This window comes from Heterodontus francisci, chromosome 10 (assembly GCF_036365525.1).
Source record: "Heterodontus francisci isolate sHetFra1 chromosome 10, sHetFra1.hap1, whole genome shotgun sequence".
In the NCBI taxonomy this organism is placed as follows: domain Eukaryota; kingdom Metazoa; phylum Chordata; class Chondrichthyes; order Heterodontiformes; family Heterodontidae; genus Heterodontus; species Heterodontus francisci.
The window spans coordinates 28,154,501-28,175,138 of NC_090380.1; the positions used below are offsets into that span (position 1 = coordinate 28,154,501).

General features: G+C 44.1%; 1 protein-coding gene across 5 annotated transcripts in view; it reads left to right on the forward strand.

Moving 5' to 3' along the window:
- The window catches only part of rnaseh2b (ribonuclease H2, subunit B), a 68,042-nt gene that overhangs the window by 40,363 nt on the left and 7,041 nt on the right, over positions 1 to 20,638 (forward strand). For 2 of the 5 annotated variants that reach the window (XM_068040329.1, XM_068040330.1), the window contains exon 10: positions 12,656 to 12,693. In XM_068040329.1, coding sequence (XP_067896430.1) covers positions 12,656 to 12,693 — 38 coding nt within the window. Of the gene's footprint in view, positions 1 to 4,865; positions 5,196 to 12,655; positions 12,694 to 12,783; positions 14,593 to 14,724; positions 14,744 to 20,638 lie in introns of those variants that run through there. The other 3 variants (XM_068040333.1, XM_068040332.1, XM_068040331.1) reach the window with 3 other exon arrangements.

A 20,638-nucleotide genomic window follows, 5' to 3' on the forward strand; every position in this document is an offset into this window, starting at 1 on the left:
AAAGATGGTGCAGTTCTCTGCAAACTAAATTTTTTATTGTGGTTAAAAAGTGATCTCCATAATTATAGCTCTTGGACAATGATTTTTGATTAGCGTTAGAAAGTGCATCCTTCTGTTTATCCCCTTAACAAAAGTTCAGACAGTCAGGCCTGAATTAGCGTATCTACCTGAAATGTTCTAAATTCGACACCTACTAATCACCTTTTAATGTGTCACAAGGTTTCTGCTGTTAACCGTGTCCAAAGTAGCAAAGGATGAAGTAAGTTGTAAAAGAATTAGATTGGGAGTGAGTTGGCTGGTGAGTGAAGATACTTAAGGCCATGAGGTAATCAAGTGGGTGATATCACCTGAATGATAATAGTTCACGAGATAAAACACAGGAGAGGGTTTGGGGTGTTGGTATTTAGGTTACTAGAGCCATTAGGACAGCGTGTGGCAACAAATAGGTTTGTTGGGCTGTATAGCCAGAGGAATAGAGCACATATCTCTAGAAGTGTTGAGAGTTTGTACAGAGTCCCAGCTGGAGTACTGTGTACAGTTCTGGGCACTGTATTATGAGAAAGATATCAAAAGTATTGGAGAGCGAAGGGCACTAAATTGATAGCTGGGATTGGGGACCTGAATAATGAGAGGCTGTAAATATTGGGAATGTTTACACAAAAGAGAAGGCTTAGGGGTGACCTGGAATCATAGAATCTTACTACATGAAAAGAGGCCATTCAGCACACTGTTCCTGTGCCAGCTCTTTGAAAGAGCTATACAATTAATTCCACTCCCTTGCTGTTATCACCACCCCCCCATAGCCCTGCAATTTTTTCCTATTCAATTTCCTTTTGAAGTTCACTATTGCATCTGCTTCCACCGCCCTTTCAGGTAGAAATATTTAAGATCCTAGAAGCAACATAAGCAGCAATATGTTTAACAAGAGTCACAGTTTCTACAAGATGGCACAGTTCAAATTTGGAAGAGGAAGGGTGAAAAGACAGTTTAGGTTTGACTGCTTTATGCAGAACATAAGTATAGCATGTTTGGGAGGAACAGATGACTGGACCATGAAAGATAGGGGAGGGAAAGAAATGGGGGGGGGGGGGGGAGCAGGGTGAGGTGTCAGGATTGATCAAATAAAATATTATAGCATTTGAAAGGGGTGATGTAGTTGAGTCTAGTTGGTTAGAATTAAGGAATAATAGAGAAGCTATCACGCCCTTGGATGTAGAGCATAGGCATCAAATGGTGGATAAGAGATGGAGGAGCAAATATGCAAACAAATTCTTGAAAGATGGAAGAACTATAGAGTAGTGTAAAGAATCGTGTTCAATTCTGAGCTCCACACATTCAGAAGCATTTCAAGCCTTGGAGAAGATTCCAAGCCTTGGGCGGCACAGTAGCGCAGTGGTTAGCACCGCAGCCTCACAGCTCCAGCGACCCGGGTTCGGTTCTGGGTACTGTGGAGTTTGCAAGTTCTCCCTGTGACTGCGTGGGTTTCCGCCGGGTGCTCCGGTTTCCTCCCACAGCCAAAGACTTGTAGGTTGATAGGTAAATTGGCCATTGTAAATTGCTCCTAGTGTAGGTAGGTGGTAGGAGAATGGTGGGGATGTGGTAGGGAATATGGGATTAATGTAGGATTAGTATAAATGCCCCCCTCAAGTCTAAATCAGGGGACATAATCACTGACCAACACAAACAAATGGACAGCTGGGTTGAGCACTACCTAGAACTGTACTCCAGGGAGAATGCTGTCACTGAGATCGCTCTCAATGCAGCCCAGCCTCTACCAGTCATGGTTGAGCTGGACATACAGCCAACCAAATCGGAACTCAGTGATGCCATTGATTCTCTAGCCAGTGGAAAAGCCCCTGGGAAGGACAGCATTACCCCTGAAATAATCAAGAGTGCCAAGCCTGCTATACTCTCAGCACTACATGAACTGCTATGCCTGTGCTGGGACGAGGGAGCAGTACCCCAGGACATGCGCGATGCCAATATCATCACCCTCTATAAAAACAAAGGTGACCGCGGTGACTGCAACAACTACTGTGGAATCTCCCTGCTCAGCATAGTGGGGAAAGTCTTTGCTCGAGTCGCTCTGAACAGGCTCCAGAAGCTGGCCAAGCGCGTCTACCCTGAGGCACAGTGTGGCTTTCGTGCAGAGAGATCGACCGTTGACATGCTGTTCTCCCTTCATCAGATACAGGAGAAATGCCGTGAACAACAGATGCCCCTCTACATTGCTTTCATTGATCTCACCAAAGCCTCTTCAGACTACTAGAAAAGATTGGATGCCCACCAAAGCTACTAAGTATCATCACCTCATTCCATGACAATACGAAAGGCACAATTCATCATGGTGGCTCCTCATCAGAGCCCTTTCCTATCCTGAGTGGCGTGAAACAGGGCTGTGTTCTCGCACGCACACTTTTTGGGATTTTCTTCTCCCTGCTGCTTTCACATGCGTTCAAGTCCTCTGAAGAAGGAATTTTCCTCCACACAAGATCAGGGGGCAGGTTGTTCAACCTTGCCCGTCTAAGAGCGAAGACCAAAGTACGGAAAGTCCTCATCAGGAACTCCTCTTTGCTGACGATGCTGCATTAACATCCCACACTGGAGAGTGTCTGCAGAGACTCATCAACAGGATTGCGGCTGCCTGCAACGAATTTGGCCGAACCATCAGCCTCAAAAAAACAAACATCATGGGACAGGATGTCAGAAATGCTCCATCCATCAATATTGGCGACCACACTCTGGAAGTGGTTCAAGAGTTCACCTACCTAGGCTCAACTATCACCAGTAACCTGTCTCTAGATGCAGAAATCAACAAGAGCATGGGAAAGGCTTCCACTGCTATGTCCAGACTGGCCAAGAGAGTGTGGGAAAATGGCACACTGACACGGAACACAAAAGTCCGAGTGTATCAGGCCTGTGTCCTCAGTACCTTGCTCGATGGCAGCGAGGCCTGGACAACGTATGTTAGCCAAGAGCGATGTCTCAATTCATTCCATCTTCGCTGCCTCCGGAGAATACTTGGCACCAGGTGGCAGGACCGTATCTCCAACACAGAAGTCCTCGAGGCGGCCAACATCCCCAGCTTGTACACACTACTGAGTCAGCGGCGCTTGAGATGGCTTGGCCATGTGAGCCGCATGGAAGATGGCAGGATCCCCAAAGACACATTGTACAGCGAGCTCGCCACTGGTATCAGACCCACCGGCCGTCCATGTCTCCGCTTTAAAGACGTCTGCAAACATGACATGAAATCCTGTGACATTGATCACAAGTCGTGGGAGTCAGTTGCCAGCGTTCGCCAGAGCTGGCGGGCAGCCATAAAGACGGGGCTAAAATGTGGCGAGTCGAAGAGACTTAGTAGTTGGCAGGAAAAAAGACAGAGGCGCAAGGGGAGAGCCAACTGTGTAACAGCCCCGACAAACAAATTTCTCTGCAGCACCTGTGGAAGAGCCTGTCACTCTAGAATTGGCCTTTATAGCCACTGCTTCACAAACCACTGACCACCTCCAGGCGCGTATCCATTGTCTCTCGAGATAAGGAGGCCAAAGAAGAGTATAAATGGGTGGTTGTTGGTCGGCACAGACTTGGTGGGCCGAAGGGCCTGTTTCAGTGCTGTATCTCTCTATGACTCTAAGATGCAGAAGACATTCACTGGAATAGTACCAGGAATATGGGGAATTCAGTTATTTGGAGAGACTGGAGAAGTTGGACTTCTCTTCACCTCTAAGGAGGAGATTTGATAGACATATTTAAAATCATGAATGGTGTGATAGTTTCTCCTTATTGACTCCATTTCCAGTGGCAGATGGGTCAGCGACCAGAGGATAATGATTTAAGCTGATTGGTAAAAGAACTGGAAGTGACATCAGGAAAACAATATTTTACACAGAGTTCTAATCTGGAAAGTGCTGTCTGAAAGTATGGAAGCAGATTCAATAGGAACTTTCAAAAGTGAATTGCATAAATACTTGAATGACATATTTTTGTCAGGTCAGGGTATCGAGGAGTATGGAGCCAAGGTGGGTAAATAGGGCTGAAGTATGGATCATCTGTGAACAGGTTCGAGGGGCTAAATGTCCTATTCCTGTTTCTATGTTCCTGATGTCTGTTGGGGTCAATAAATTATAAAAGGAAGAAAGTGAATTCATATAGGACATTGGTCAAGCCAAAGATGGAGTGTTCTGGGCACCCCATCAAAGGAAAAATAATGAATGCCATTGAACGGGTATAGAGATGGCTCACCAGAATGAAAGGTTATAGGGAATGGAAAAAAAATTGGGGGGTTTTTCACTGACAGGAAGTTAGAGGATGATCTGATATAGGTTTTCAGAACTGTGGATGTTGGAGGACGATCTGATATAGGTTTTCAGAACTATGGAAGGCTTGGAGAGGTTCAATAATGAATGTTGTTTTTCCATTGGTTGGCAAAGTAGCAACAAGGGGACACATAAGGATTATCTAGAAGAATTTGCCTTTTGCAGAAATGGCTGGTGGAACATGGAATGCTTTACTACAAGTGGCTGTTGAGGCAGAGACTTGAACTTTATTTGGAAGGGAACTGTAAGTATTTGAAAAGGAAGGATATGAAATGATCTGGAGAATAGGCAGGACGACAAGATTGGAATGGTCAACTATGCTGTAAATTCTATAACTTGAATTTCCAGGAGTTGCATTATACCAAACACTTCAATTGACATGGAAAATAGATATTCAATATCAGTTGATGATTCAATTTTATAAATATAAATCAACATCAACTGAGGACAGGCACAATACTTTTGAGAGTTTTAAATAACATAATTTAAATTCAGCAATTTTATTTTAGTACAATAGTAATGTTGACTCTTGCTTTTTCCCTTTAGCCCTCCAAGATGACAGCTGCACAGAAATCTTTGGCAAAGGTTGACAAGAGTGGAATGAAAAATATATCGTCTTTTTTTACGTCAAAGAACAAAGGGACAACAAAGACGGCGTAATTTTTTGATGGATTCGTATTGCATTTCTTTTTAAACAAGTTGTTAAGTGTCGAGTTGCACTTTTTGCTGCCCCCTGTATTATTGCAATTGAAAATAACGTAAACTGGTTTATTATTTACTTCTGCTAAATTTTGCTATATTCCAGGGCAGGCAGATTGTAGGCGCAGAGCCCATTTTTACTGTTTGAATATATCTATTAAAAGTTTTGTTTCTTTATGGTGTGTCTCTGACAGTACTATTGTATGATTATAAATTTTGTCTGACCCCACCCTCATTGTTTTGAAATCAGCTGACATTGCTTTCGAGGGCTGCTTTCATTTTGCTCCCGAGAAACACTCCCCAATTTTCAGCCTCCGAGTTCAGCCTGCCACTCTATCCAATTCCTGCTCAGCCTTCCGTTTTCCTGCCATTTCAATGCCGGACATGACAGATGGGTTCCCGAACTGACTTTTCCGCTCCCGTGCATTGGGGAAACTTCAGTGGGAGGTCCCACCTCTTGGGCTGGATTTTGCTGCAGGCTTTGGGACCCAGACGTCTGGACCAAATGGTGGACCCGAGCCCGCACTTGCCAGCAGCGAGACCAGTTCAGCAAACTTCCCGGAAGCGGCCTTCCAGTTGGCCGCCTCTGCCCTCGCCATCTTATTAAGGACGGGCTGTCAGCCCAATCAGAGGGCCGGCAACTCTGGAGCCTCGGCAGCTGCACCGAGAGAGGTGGGCACTGCTGGGACTGGTCGGGGACCATGAGGACACCTCAGCATGGATATATATTAAAAGTTATGAGGAACAATGCTGTTAGTTGCCTCGGAGCGGAGGGGAAACACCTCTAGGTGAATTGTTTGGGTTGTGGGCATGCTCTTTGCTGCCTGGGGCATGGAGCATCAGGCTGCAATGGCCCCCAGGCCTGATGCAGGAATGGCACCTCCATTGTGCTGGCAGCCTCTGCACGCAGTGGGGGAGCAATCTGCCAGTGGCAAAATGCCACTAACTCTGCAAGCTCGCCCCTAACTGGGGCCTTAAGCACCTTTAATTGACTGCCTGCCTTTGTGGAGCAGGCATCTGATCCTATTCCCAGCCTGCCCCTGGGAAAGTTCCCCACCGGCAGCTCCCTCCACTTTTCATTGTCTCCCGCACCATCTCCAAGCCGGTCATCATGGGGTTGGAAAAATTCAGCCTTTGTGTCTATATTGAGCTGTTGGTCAGTTACCTTCCTATCAGTTAGATGTTTGTCAGGTTTTACTACTACTTTGAAGCGCTAGCATAAGAATAGCATTTACCACAGAACACATTCATTTAAAAAAAACACAAACCTATTTGAAAATTGACTCTTAAGTGGTGCCCCAGCACCCACCACGGCACCACACACCCTCCTAATCCTGCTACCACCCTGGATCAAAGTACAGGTGCTCATCCTTCCCTACTCCTGTACTGTCCTTACATTCAGGATTATGCAGTAGAAAAAAAAAGTGCTCCTGAAACAAACATGAAAGGAACCCTACTTCAAGATGAGGATTAGAGAGAGGGGGAGTCTTTAGAGTTAAGGGAAGAGGAGCCAGGAGCAAATATTTTGTGAGCAAGTGAATTTGAGAAGGGAAGAAACTAATTGAAAGGGTGAAGACAGACTCTTGAGTGGTACCTTAGGGCACCCCAAAGTGCTTTACAGCCAATACCTTTGAAGAGTAGTCACTTGTAAGAGGAGAGGGGGAAATGTGGAGGAAGGAGAGCATTCAGCATCTCTGACTATTGAGAGTGAGAGGGAAGGTTGCTTTTTGGGGTATGGCAACACAAGTCCCAGTTCATTGAGAACCCATGGGAGGCTTGCTCTGATTGCCTAAGTGCATTTCACAGTCTGACGTGTGCCTAGACAAGCCTGCAGAGAAATCACATAGACTCCACTGATACACTCAAGGGCCTCTGTGACTGGTGGGCATCACAGGAAGGTATTTATTGATGACCAAGGCAAGATTATCATTTAGTTTATTTTAACTTTCAACATCTTTTAGTTGGAACAGACTGTCTATATGGTAGCATCATACTACTGCTTCCCTGCTCTTGAGGCGGGCACTTGCAGTGCTGTTCAGGTGACACTTGGTCTTTTTCAAAATAGTCCCATGAGCAACACCAGGTGAGTCCTACCAGTATTATAAAGGACTGTGAAACAAACAATTCCTATGACCAAGTAAATGATCTCCAACGTAGAATTGGCCTTAAATCTATGTAAAGTTTTTGGGAGGGAGAATATCTTTGTTTCAGAAACATCCCCATCTCTGAAAGTGCTGTATAAATTAAGATGCATGTTGCCAGTACTGAAAGGCTCTTGAAATGTTTTTGTCTCCTGTAAATCATGCACTTTTTTTTTTCAGAGCTGTTCTGGGAAGATCAGTTCTGGGGAGTTACCAATAGTCTCTTGGAGCAACTATATTCATTTTAACAGGAGGCCAGAACTTTGGATGAGCCCGAGGGGTCCAGCCAGGGTTTCTTGTGCCCTATAAAAGGATTGAGTCAGATGGACACACTTGCCTTTATATAGCACCTTTCACAACCTCAGGACATCCCAAAGCACTTTACTGCCAATGAAATACTTTTTGAACCTTAGTCACTCTGGTAGGAAATTCAGAAGCCAATTTGTGTACAACAGGCTCCCACAAACAAAATTACAAAATGTAATAATGACCAGATAATCTGATTTGCATTGGCTCTGGGGTTGGTCTGAAGTTGTAAAAAATAGAGCAGCAACAGCATACACCTCTCAGCAATACTTCAGAGGGAGGCAGTCGTAACGGGTTGGCCTTTGTAAAGGAAAACTGATTTTCCTCCCCTCTTCAATCATACATTGAGCAAATATAAAATTAACCAAACTGCAGAAAAAGGAAACAAAAATCCATTTATATAGTGCCTTTCACGACCAACTGACATTTCAAAGTGCTTTACAGCCAATGAAGTGCTTTTGAAGTGTAGTCACTGTTGTCATATAGGAAGGATTTATATTGAGTGATTGGCAGCTAGAAGGTGTTGCTCAGAAAAGTAATTGAGTCAAGGACACTAAAGAGTGCCAACTTGATGCTGTAATGGGGAAGATTGTAAAGTTGAATTTGGAAGGCTTCTTCTGGAGCACCTCTGGTCTCCACCACCTAGAAGGACGAGGGCAGCAGGCAAATGGGAGCACGATCATTTCCAAGCCACACTCCTTCCCAACTTGGAGAAATGTCAGCATTCCTTTACCATCACTGGGTCAAAATCCTGGGACTCCCTACCTAACAGCGTCTTCTGAGTACCTTAACCAAATGGACTGCAAGGTTCAAAAAGGCCCACCGCCACCTTCTCAAGGGCACCTAGGGATTAGCAATAAATGCTGGCCTCGCCAGTGACACTCACATCCTGAGAATAAATAATTCAAAAAATGGGTTGAAAGGTTTTCCTCAACAGAATTATCTTGTGACTAATCTCTGTTTCGGTGATGAATGAAATATAGAACTGTGGGTACAATCCCCAGCGCCAATGTACTTTGCCTGCTATACGCGATGGATGGTCAAAGTGCAGAATAAAGGCAGTGTCAGTTGCACTGCAGTACATGGCCCAATATTGCACTGTGGCACAATATTCCAGCAATATTAACAGTGTTCAGCATCCTAAAGGGGAGAGTCAGGGCAATAAAACTGCCACCTGAACGACATCTAGATCCTAACACTCAGCCACTATTTCACTGCACTTCTGAAACAGTGATAATGGTACAATTTTAAAAGGGGTGCATCAACAGAGAGACTTGGAGGGGCAGGGGGGTTACATTCATAAATCTTTAAAGGTGGCAGAATAACTTGAGAAGGCTTTGAAAAAAGCATTTGGGTTCTTTGGCTTTATTAACAAAGCATCGAGTACAAAAGCAAGGAAGTGATGCTAAAACTTCATAAAACACTGGTTAGACCTCAGTTGAAATATTGTGTTTAATTCTGCGCATCACACTTTAGGAAGGATGTCAAGGCCTTGGAGAGGGCTCACAGGAGTTCTACTAGAATGCTATCAGTTATGTGGAGAGTGGAGAAGCTGGGATTGTTTTCCTTAGAGCAGAGAAGGTTAAGCAGAGGCTTAATAGAGGTGTTCAAACTAATGAAGCATTTTGATAGAGTAGTTAGGGAGAAACTGTTTCCAATTGCAGATGGGTTGATAACTGGAAGGCATAGATTTAAATTAATTGATGAACCTGGTGGAGATAAGTTTTTTTACACAGCGAGGTGTTAAGGTCTGGAATGCACTGCTTTTTCTTTAATTCATTCATGCCATCTCTAATTGCCTTTGAGAAGATTGTGGTGAGCCACCCCCTTGAGCCACCCTGCTGTAATACATGTGGTGAAGGTACTCCTGCAGTGCTGTTAAGTAGGGATTTCCAATATTTTGACCCAGTGACAGTGAAGGAATGGTAAAATAGTTCCAAGTCAGGATGGTGTGTGGCTTGGAGATGGTGTTCGCAAGCCCCTGCTGCTGTTGTCCTTCTCGGCTGTTGAGGTCGTGGGTTTGGAAGGTGTTGTCGAAGGAGGCTTGGTGAGTTGCTGCAGTGCATCTTGTAGATGGTACACACTGCTGCCACTGAGCATTGGTGGTGGAAGGAGTGAATGTTTAAGGTGGTGGATGGGCTGCCAATCAAGCGGGCTGCTTTGTCCTGGATGGTGTCGAGCATCTTGAGTGTTGTTGGAGCTGTACCCATCCAGGCAAGTGGAGAGTATTCCGTCACACTCCTGTGCCTTTAGATGGTGGAAAGGTTTTGGGGAGTAGGAGGTGAGTTTACCACAGAATTCCCAGCCTCTGGCCTGCTCTTGTAGCCACAGTATTTATGTGGCTGATCCAGTTAAGTTTCTGGTTAATGGTAAGCCCCCAGGATATTGATGTTGGGGGATTCGGTGATGATAATGTCATTGAACTTCAAGGGGAACTGATTATATTCTCTCTTGTTGGAGATGGTCATTGCCTGGCACTTGTGTGATGCGAATGTTACTTGCCACTTTTCAGCCAAAACCTGAATGTTGTCCAGGTCTTGCTTCACGTGGGCATGGACTGCTTTAGTATCTGAGGAATAACGATTGGTAGAGAACACTGTGCACGCATCAGCAAACATCCCCCCATCTGACCTTACATTGGAGGAAGGGTCATTGATGAAGCAGCTAAAGATGGTTGGACCTAAGAGACTGCCCTAAGGAACTCCTGGAACAATGTCCTGGGGCTGAGATGATTGGCCTCCAACAACAACAACCACCTTCCTTTGTGACTCCAGCCAGTGGAGAGTTTCCCCCCTGATTCCCATTGACTTCAGTTTTCCTCGGTCTCCTTGATGTCACAATTGATCAAATGCTGCCTTGATGTCAAGGGCAGTCACTCTCCCCTCACCTCTGGAATTCAAATCTTTTGTCCATGTTTGGACCAAGGCTGTAATGAAGTCAGAAACTGTGTGGTCCTGGCAGAACCAAAACTGAGCATCGATGAGAAGGTTATTGGCAAATAAGTGCTGCTTGACAACACTGTCAATAACACCTGCCATCATTTTGCTGATGTTTGAGAGTAGACTGATGGGGCAGTAATTGGGTGGATTGGATTTTTCTTATTTTTTGTGGACGGGACATGCCTGGGCATTTTTTCACTTTGTCAGGTAGATGCCAGTGTTGTCCCCATACTGGAACTGCCTGAAAGGGTGGTTGAAGCAGATTCAACAACAATTTACAAAAAGGAAATGGATACATACTTGAAACATTTGCAGGGCTATGGGCAAGAGCAGGGGTGTGGGACTAATTGGTTAGCTCTTTCAAAGAGCTGGCACAGGAGCAAGGGGCTGGATGGCCTCCTTTTATGCTGTAAGTTGCTACGATACTACATCTGCCTGCATTGCAGGATGGAGGCACTCAGCTCCTACATTCTAGGTGAACAGTTACTAGGTACAAGCTGAAAAGCATTTACTTAACACTCCAATTTACCTGAATTCGGTGGAACTTTTAAAAGATTAAGTAGCCAGGAATAAGTCATTGTGGAATTTGCACTTTAATGGGTTGCAAAGGTTTTATTGGACTGCCTGAAATAACCATTGTGCTCAGTACAGTAAGTATCACCATTGTTATTGACTCCTGGAAAATGGTTATGGTACATCAATATTGACGGTTTCCCGCCATAAGTATGGGAAGTGTAATTGCCTTCAGGATGATTAATTACAGCCATTAATGGACTGAAAATTCTGGTTCTGGATGCGCAAGTTTCTGAGCTGGTGGAAGCACTGAGATGAAAAACCTCCTGTTAACTCTCTCTATTTTTGTCAGAATGTCCTTGGCACTCAGTTGTTTGTAATATTCCTTCCCGATTGTGATATGACACGGGCTGCCCTAGTGCACTGTGAGTGTTGTAGTTCCACGGTATCACATGTACTTAGTACACTATCACAGACATGACATTTCCAGGTCAACTGTGGGCCTTCCCTGATACACACCTTGATATACAGGGAAGCACTGTCAATGCCACAGTCACATCTCCGACCTCTATACGGGCTGACTGCTCAGCCCATTTACAGCAGACCACACAATAGCAGCAAAAGGTTGTGGACACTGGGTAAATTGAAGCTTTCAAGCTTGAGATGATTATATTTTTTGAAGGGTATCAAGGAACATGGAACAAAGGCAGGTAAATGGAGTTGAGGTACAGAGCAGCTATGATATAATTGAATGGCAGAACAGCTCAAGGGGCTGAATGATCTACTGCTGTTCTGATTTTCCTATGAGCCTGTGACCTACTCTTTGTCATTGTTGGTGTTTTTGGCCTGTATTAGGAGACTGGGTAACTCAGTTGGCTTGATAGTTAGTGTGTGGTTTAGAACAATGTTAACAGCACCAGTTCAATTTCTGTTCTAAGTCTGAGGAAGGCAGTGGGAAGCCATCTCATATACCCATTTCCCTAGTCATGCTTAACTCTCCTGGGTGGAGAAGAAGAGAGGACCTTCCCTTGTGCAGACCACCATGGCATGGCCTCAGGTGAAACCAACCCCAGTGGAGTATTTCACTGTCTTCCAGCAAAACAGTGGGTTATTTATACTGAAGGGTTTCTGCCAATGGCCTTGTCACCATAAGAAACTTTCTTGTTCAAAGGAGGCATAATCATAGAATCTTACAGCAAGGAAGGAGCCTATTTAACCCTTCACACTGTGCTGGCTCTTTGAACAAACTATCTAATTCTTCATAAATATTGATTTACAATATTAACTGTGTCGATAATGTGTTGTCTACAAATGTTATTTGAGTTTGTGTGTCACAGTAGCCTGCCATTTCATATTTTACCATAATGTTTATTGTCCAGCTGCCCAGCCGTCCTTTCAGCTGTCTTGGCCCTAAACTCTGGGATTACGTCCCTAAACCTCTGCGCCTCTGTCTCCTCCTTTTACATGATCCTCAAAACCTACCTCTTTCACCAAGCTCTTGGTCACCTGTCCGAATATCTCCTTATGTGGCTCTGTGTCAATTTTTGTCCCGCTTCCGCTCCTGTGAAGCACTAGGACCTTTTATTATGTTAAAGGAGCCATATAAATGCAAGCTGAGTTTTGAAGTTTGCTTCAAAAATTCCATTGCACAATACTTTGTCTGAGTTTCAGTAAGTGGATGTTTTAAACCATGATCTCCAGCTAATTCCTGTCATATTTGTTATCTGTATCCCTCTAGGTGGCAGCGCAGAGACGTCCTCGAAAGAAAACCACTGTGTAAGAGTGATCTTAACACCATTTTTAATATGATCCAATGAGTAATGATGCCTGCATTGATAGACTAAAAGTGCTGACTTTCACTTTCAGGGGGTTTATCTAGTAACATTGTTTGCCCTGTTTGTCGACTGTCGAGTTAGAGTTTTCCTATCGGTGTATCATTTTTGAAGCAGCTCCTCTCGCTGATCTTTCGAAGGGGACCCCAGCTGGCTGTGTTTGATAGTGCTGCATATTCCGGACTTTGGTACTATGGAGCAACAGGCACCATTTTCAAAACTACTACCTGGAAAAAGCAGGTGGTTCCTTTTACAGATCCCAAAGACGCTATGAATCCTCAATTACATGAGAACATAGGATTGTATGGGGCTAGAAGAAGACCGTTTCAGACCCCCAGTCTATTCCCAAAGTTCAAAAACAGAATGCACAACTCAGAATCAATATCTCTCACCCAAATGCCTATCCAATTGACTGAAAATGAATGAGGGTATCAGTCTTGACTATCTCCCTGGCAGTCCATTGCAAATATCCCTCTCCCCTCTGTGTGCAGCTTTTCTCTCTGATCTGTGCATCCCCTTCCCTCTGGCTTGTCCCTGATAACGTCACTCTTCAACAATCCATTTCTTCAGGATAGCCTCTAACATGAATGCAAAATGGATGGATCTTGATGGATCATTGTGGATGTCGGACTCATTCACACAGTCTCTTTGCCCTATTTTTAAAGATAGTTTTTTTTCATCTTCTCCCTAACGTTTTGATACAACTTCTGATTCCCTGAGGATCCCATTGATGTCATTAGCCATTTCCTTATGTGCCGGCCATCTGAACCTGTGGTTATATCATAAGATACTCACAATCGAGGAAGGCCATTCGTCACATCTTGAATCATCCATCCAGAATAACCACATACTCCCCTTCATTGCTGTTTCCAGTTGCTTCTTAAATGTTTCCAGGGTTTTCATCTCTACCGATGGTCCTATTCTAACTGAAACTGGTACTGTGTAGTAACAGTGGAGCAGGATCTATATTAACTTTAGTAAAGAACTGAATAAATATTTGTAAAAGAAAAATTACTGAGGATATAAGGCATGGGGATGAGAAAGCTGGTATGGATATGTAAGGCCAAATGATTTTTCTCTGTGCTGTAAGATTTAATGGTCAATTTTTAGAGAATATATTTTTGTAAATCCTGTTTCATACTTTGTTATATAAATAAAAACTATTCAGGTTTTGATCCAAGAGGGGAGATGAGGAGAATATTTTTATGCAGTTGTTTAGAATGCACTGCCTGAAAGAGTGGTGGAAGCAGATTCAATCGTAATTTTCAAAATGGAATTGAATATATATACTTAAAAAGGAACATATGTGCAGGGCTATTGAGAAAGAGCAGGGGAGTGGGAGTAATTGGATCGTTCTTTCATGGAGCTGCCGCAAGCATGATGGGCTGAACGGTGACAAGTGGGGCATTGGTGGAAACCTTTCAGTATAAATAACCCACTGTTTTGGTGGAAGGTAGTAAAGCACTCTGGGATTGGGGGGATTTCACCTGCTGACACTGATCTAAAACACCAACAGCAACAAATATAAAGTGTAAGTTGACAGCACATAGTGTAGTTCATAGGATTTTCGGTAAATAGGCCATTCAGCCCCCTGAACCTGTTTCACCATTCAATTAGGTCATAGCTAATCTAACTATATATCACATGAGCAGGGGAGTGGGACAAACTGTATAGCTGTTCCAAAGAGCCAGCACACACATGATGGGCCACATGGCTCCCAATATGCTCTGATTGTATATCACCTGTTTCGTCTTTTGGTTCACCAGTTGCTTTTATGAAATGAAAACGGAGTAACTACAAATGATGAAAATCTGAAATAAAACCAGTCAATCCTACAAATGCATAGTGTGCTGGATGCAGTCTGTAATGAGCTGTGCTGAAGGGCTAAATGCCCAACACACAATCACCTGTTTTTTGTTTCGAGATACCACACTTGGTTGGGCACTAAATAATCAAAAGTGATCATTTATTTCAGCTGAGAAACTGCTACCTTGAGTTAGTTCTGAAGTGAATTCAGCACGCTGCTGAACCGTTTCCATCTGAAGGGATTGCACAATGTGGATGCAATGTATATACTAAGGAACTCAATCTATCCACACAAGTCAACGATGCTAACAGTGAAATGACATATCGCCCCACTGGTGACCTATTTATATTACCATTCAGCTTCAAGAGGCAGCTCTCCCTTCAGAGGGGATGTTGTAATATTGTTAGACAATATATATACTTGTGGAGGGAGTAATCTCTCGTAAGTTGGTTTATTTCCCTCCCTCCGAGGATTTAGAGCCAGCGTCAGTAAGTAGTAGCTTCAGTTGGTGCTTGAAATCAAGGCTGCCATCTTGTTCTGGTCAGGGGAGTAGGAACGACACCTCAACAGCAAATACTTGCATTTATATAACACCTTGAATGCATTAAAAGTTCCAAGGCACCTCCCAAGAACGACTATCAAACAAAACTTGACACCGAGCCACATTAGGACACATTAGGAGACAGTTCTGAAGAAGGGTCACTGACCTGAAACGTTAACTCTGCTTCTCTCCCCACAAATGCTGCCAGACCTGCTGAGTATTTCCAGCATTTCTTGTTTTTATTAAGGAGACATTAGGACAGGTAGCCAAAAACTTGGTCAAAAAGGTAGGTTTTAAGAAGCATCTTAAAGGAGGAGAGAGACGGAGAGGTTTAGGGAGGGAATTCCTCAGAGATGTTGGGTCTCTGCATGAGTCCAGACCTCAGGGAGTGCTAACCCTAGCTTGACAGGGGGAATCTAAAACTAGGGGACGCAGTTTCAATATTAGGGGCCTCTCATTTAAGACAGAGATGAGGAAGAATTTCTTCTCTCAGAGGGTCATTAATATTTGGAATTCTCTTCCCCAGAAAGCAGTAGAGGCTGGGTCATTGAATATATTAAATGCTGAGTTAGATAGATTTTTGATCTGCAAGGGAATCAAGGGTTATGGGTGTTGTATGTTTGGAGCTCATCACATGGGGGGCCAGCAGGAAAGTGGAGTTAAGGCCACAATCAGATCAACCAGATCTTATTGAATGGTGAAGTAGGCTCAAGCTCCTATTCCTTATGTTCTTATGTTTAAATTCTTATGTCACAGTATAGATGGTTCTAGGGGCCTTTATAATCACTGTTGGGCTCAGTAGCATCTCCTGGACAGCACTCCTGATGATGTCAGCATTATTCACTGTTGAAACAAAAATGCTTACTTATCAAAACTTAAAGACAATAGGATGAAGATTAAAGTTAAACTCCCATCATTAATTGACTTACACTCAACAAAAACAAACTGTTATTCACAGTGCAAGTCATTTCCTGGAGGTCTTTTTGAATTGTTTCAAGTCCTGTCCATATCAGTATGAAAGATTATTAACTGTTTAATTGTCTGTGTTTTATTGCTTGTTCACAGGGATGGGTAATAGTTACCAGACTGTGTAGGTTGAAAATCACACAGCTGTAAAAATTTGCATTGGTTAAAAAAAACCTCCTGCTAAATAATGAAAAGTTTAATGTAACTACCAACATTTGCTTCAGATGCTCAACATAATTTCAGCCAGCTCATAGAAACAGGATACGTGGCTTCATCCTTCTGCATTAGCAGACTGTCTCTTGGAGCTTGGAGACTTTAACAGCCAGGGTCACAGATTGTGTCATGGCCACCCTCATTGCCAATTTATAATTGGCTTAGAGGAGGCACAAAACTGAACACGATACCTGCATACCTGCATCGCATTGTAAGATTCAGAACCTTACTTGTAATTTGTTCTTTGACCTGACAATAAATTCAGACGAGGAGACACTTGATGTAGTGATATCAGGATAGAACATAGAACATAGAACATAGAACATACAGCACAGAACAGGCCCTTCGGCCCACAATGTTGTGCCGATCCTTTGTCCTCTGTCAAGGACAATTTAATCTATACCCCATCATTCTCCTTTATCCATATACCTATCCAAAAGCCTTTTGAAAGTCCCTAAAGTTTCTGACTCAACAACTTCCCCGGGCAAGGCATTCCATGCCTCGACCACTCTCTGGGTAAAGAACCTTCCCCTGACATCCCCCTTATATCTCCCACCCTTCACCTTAAATTTATGACCCCTTGTAACGCTTTGCTCCACCCGGGGAAAAAGTTTCTGACTGTCTACCCTATCTATTCCCCTGATCATCTTATAAACCTCTATCATGTCACCCCTCATCCTTCTCCTTTCTAATGAGAAGAGGCCTAGAATGTTCAGCCTTTCCTCGTAAGACTTATTCTCCATTCCAGGCAACATCCTGGTAAATCTCCTCTGCACCCTCTCCAAGGCTTCCACATCCTTCCTAAAATGAGGCGACCAGAACTGCACACAGTACTCCAAATGAGGCCTTACCAAGGTCCTGTACAGCTGCATCATCACCTCACGGCTCTTAAATTCAATCCCTCTGCTAATGAACGCTAACACCCCATATGCCTTCTTCACAGCCCTATCCACTTGAGTTGCAACTTTCAATGATCTATGCACATAGACCCCAAGGTCTCTCTGCTCCTCCACATGCCCAAGAACCCTACCGTTAACCCAGTATTTTGCATTCATGTTTGTCCTTCCAAAATGGACGACCTCACACTTTTCAGGGTTAAACTCCATCTGCCACTTTTCAGCCCAGCACTGCAACCTATCCAAGTCCCTTTGCAGACGACAATAGCCCTCCTCGGTATCCACAACTCCACCAACCTTTGTATCATCTGCAAATTTACTGACCCACCCTTCGACTTCCTCATCCAAGTCGTTAATAAAAATCACAAACAGGAGAGGACCCAGAACTGATCCCTGCGGCACGCCACTGGTAACTGGGCTCCAGGCTGAGTATTTACCATCTAAGACCACTCTCTGCCTTCTATCAGTTAGCCAATTCTTAATCCAACTGGCCACATTCCCCACTATCCCATGCCTCCTGACTTTCTCCATAAGTCTACCATGGGGGACCTTATCAAATGCCTTACTAAAATCCATGTACACCACATCCACTGGTTTACCCTCATCCACTTGCTTGGTCACCTGCTCAAAGAATTCAATCAGGCTTGTGAGGCAAGACCTACCCCTCACAAAACCGTGCTGACTGTCCCGAATCAAGCAGTGTCTTTCCAGATGCTCAGAAATCCTATCCCTCAGCACCTTTTCCATCAACTTGCCTACCACCGAAGTAAGACTAACTGGCCTGTAATTCCCAGGGTTGTTCCTATTCCCTTTCTTGAACAGGGGCACAACATTTGCCACCCTCCAATCACCTGGTACCACCCCCGTCAGCAGAGAAGATGATTTATTAATGCAAAAATCTATACTTAACAAATCCAAGGCAGTCGATATCCTAGTCTGGGTGGCTTTTATTCTCCATCGTGCTAGTGGCATAGACAGCTCGCGACTCCGCTTGTCTCTCTCTTTGTCTTCTTCAAATCTGTGCGCTGAACCTCTCCAGGTCTGTTCTTTTATTCTTTGTAGCCAGTGGCTCCTCTGTGCTCCTGTGTACATGCCGCGAACTGATTGGGTGGTTCAGACATATCACTGTTTTGATTTGTCCCACCATTTCATTTGTCGATGCTTCCGTTAATACATTAATCATGATCACACAATCACATGTATGCACAAAACAATGTGTCCTTAGTGCACAAAAAGTCCATTATAACCTTGAGGTCCGTTAGTTCATACATTTCCGGTAAAACTTTATCCTGCTTTTCTGTTACATTTTGACCACAGCTTGTTACATAGTTTTTGACATCTGTTCCTTTCTTTCCCTTTATCTGTTCATGTGACAATGTGATTTCAGCTGACTCAAACTGTACAGGCAATATCAAAACCATCTCTCCACACCAACCTGCTTAAAGTCAGCGAAGCAATTTCCCTGAATTCAATGGTAAAGGGGGTGGGGGAAGAATTAGTTCCAATGTAAGCACACGACCACAAAGCTGGTTGGAAAAGATTGCCCAATACCTTCGCCCTGCAACAAATGTAAAATCAGCTCATTTATCCCTCACGTACAAACAATACCAGACAGGAAAAGACCGTCTGATCCATCCAGCCTGTCCCACACAATTGTGATAATGTGTACATCACGATATATAAATTCCCCAACCCACCCAAAACAATGTGATCTCCTGGGAGAGATGAGAAACAAATAAAAACTATGCCAATTTGGGGAAAATATTCTGGGAAATTTCTCTAACTTTGGTGATCCAAACTAGTTGAGGAGACCACTCCGGCCCTGAATTATTCGGGAATTCAGCGAATCAGAGTTCACTCCATGAGCCGGCAGCCTGTTCCACAGGTTCACTATTCTCTGGTAAAAGAACCACCTACTGACATCTAACCTAGTTCTTTAGTTTAGAGATACAGCACTGAAACAGGCCCTTCAGCCCACCGAGTTTGTGCCGACCATCAACCACCCATTTATACTAATCCTACACTAATTCCATATTCCTACCACATCCCCACCTGTCCCTATATTTCCCTACCACCTACCTATACTAGTGACAATTTATAATGGCCAATTCACCTATCAACCTGCAAGTCTTTGGCATGTGGGAGGAAACCGGAGCACCCGGAGGAAACCCACGCAGACACAGGGAGAACTTGCAAACTCCACACAGGCAGTACCCGGATTTGAACCCAGGTCACTGGAGCTGTGAGGCTGCGGTGCTAACCACTGCGCCACTGCGCTGCCCAAATTCTGCCCTTGGATAACTTGCAATTCTGACCCCTGATCCTCCATAACCTATGCAATTGGAACAAATTGTCAACTGGAACACAACCCTCACAAAATTCCGTCAGTCCCTTGGTCTAAAATCACCACTGACTTATTTTCCGTTAATGGAGAAGACTTTATTATAGTCACTGACTATTTCTCCAAATTTCCAATTGTCAGGCAGGTAAAAGACACTTCTAGTGCAGTCCTCGAAGACACATTCAGTCTATTCGGTGCACCTGAGTAAATCATTTCTGACATTGGGCCAGAGTATACAGGCAAATAGATATCAGGGCAACAGCAGCAGAGAAAGCACCAGAGACCTGCGCAAACACAAGCCGATACACGAGGTCCACAGCAAAACAGACCTGAGACAAGACTCAGAGAGAAGCAGTCCTCAGACAGAAGACAAGCAGGCATTTCACATTATGATAAAAGCAAAATACTGCAGATGTTGGAAATCTGAAATAAAAACAAAAAATGCTGGAAATACTCAGCAGGTCTGGCAGTATCTGTGGAGAGAGAAGCAGAGTTAACTTTGCAGACCAGTGACCTTTCATCAGAACTGCTTTCACATTGTGAACCTGACATGTCACATTGATGAAGTCCAACAACTGGAAGCTATCACCACTATTAACATCACGTGCCCAAAAAAAGCTGGCAAACATACACTCAAGGACAAGACTGACACTGGAGCTACTGCAAATATCCTACCAGTCCAAATCCTCAAAGATATGTACCGGAGTCATTGGAATCAATGATACAGCCGACAACTGCCAAACTATCTGCGTACCAACGGGTCACTTATTCCTTGCAGTGGCACATTGACAATGCAATGCAGATACGACAAGTCGGCATGGAAACCACAAACATTCTACCTAGTAGGCACGAGCGGACTAGCAGTGGCAGGACTACCAGCGTGTAAGGTCCCCTACATCAGAACTATCTGTGAGAGCATTGCCAAGGGGAAATCTCTAAGGACCAGAACAGGCTTGCAGACTCTGACCAGCATTAAACAGTGCAGTCTGGAAACCCAGCAACAGCACAACTATGCCGCGCCTTCACTTCTGCTGTAAAGCGAACCACCAGTATCACAACAAGCCAGAATGGACAGGTATCTCCATGAGATCAAGTACTCTTCCCCCAACAACTTCCCCCTCTTTC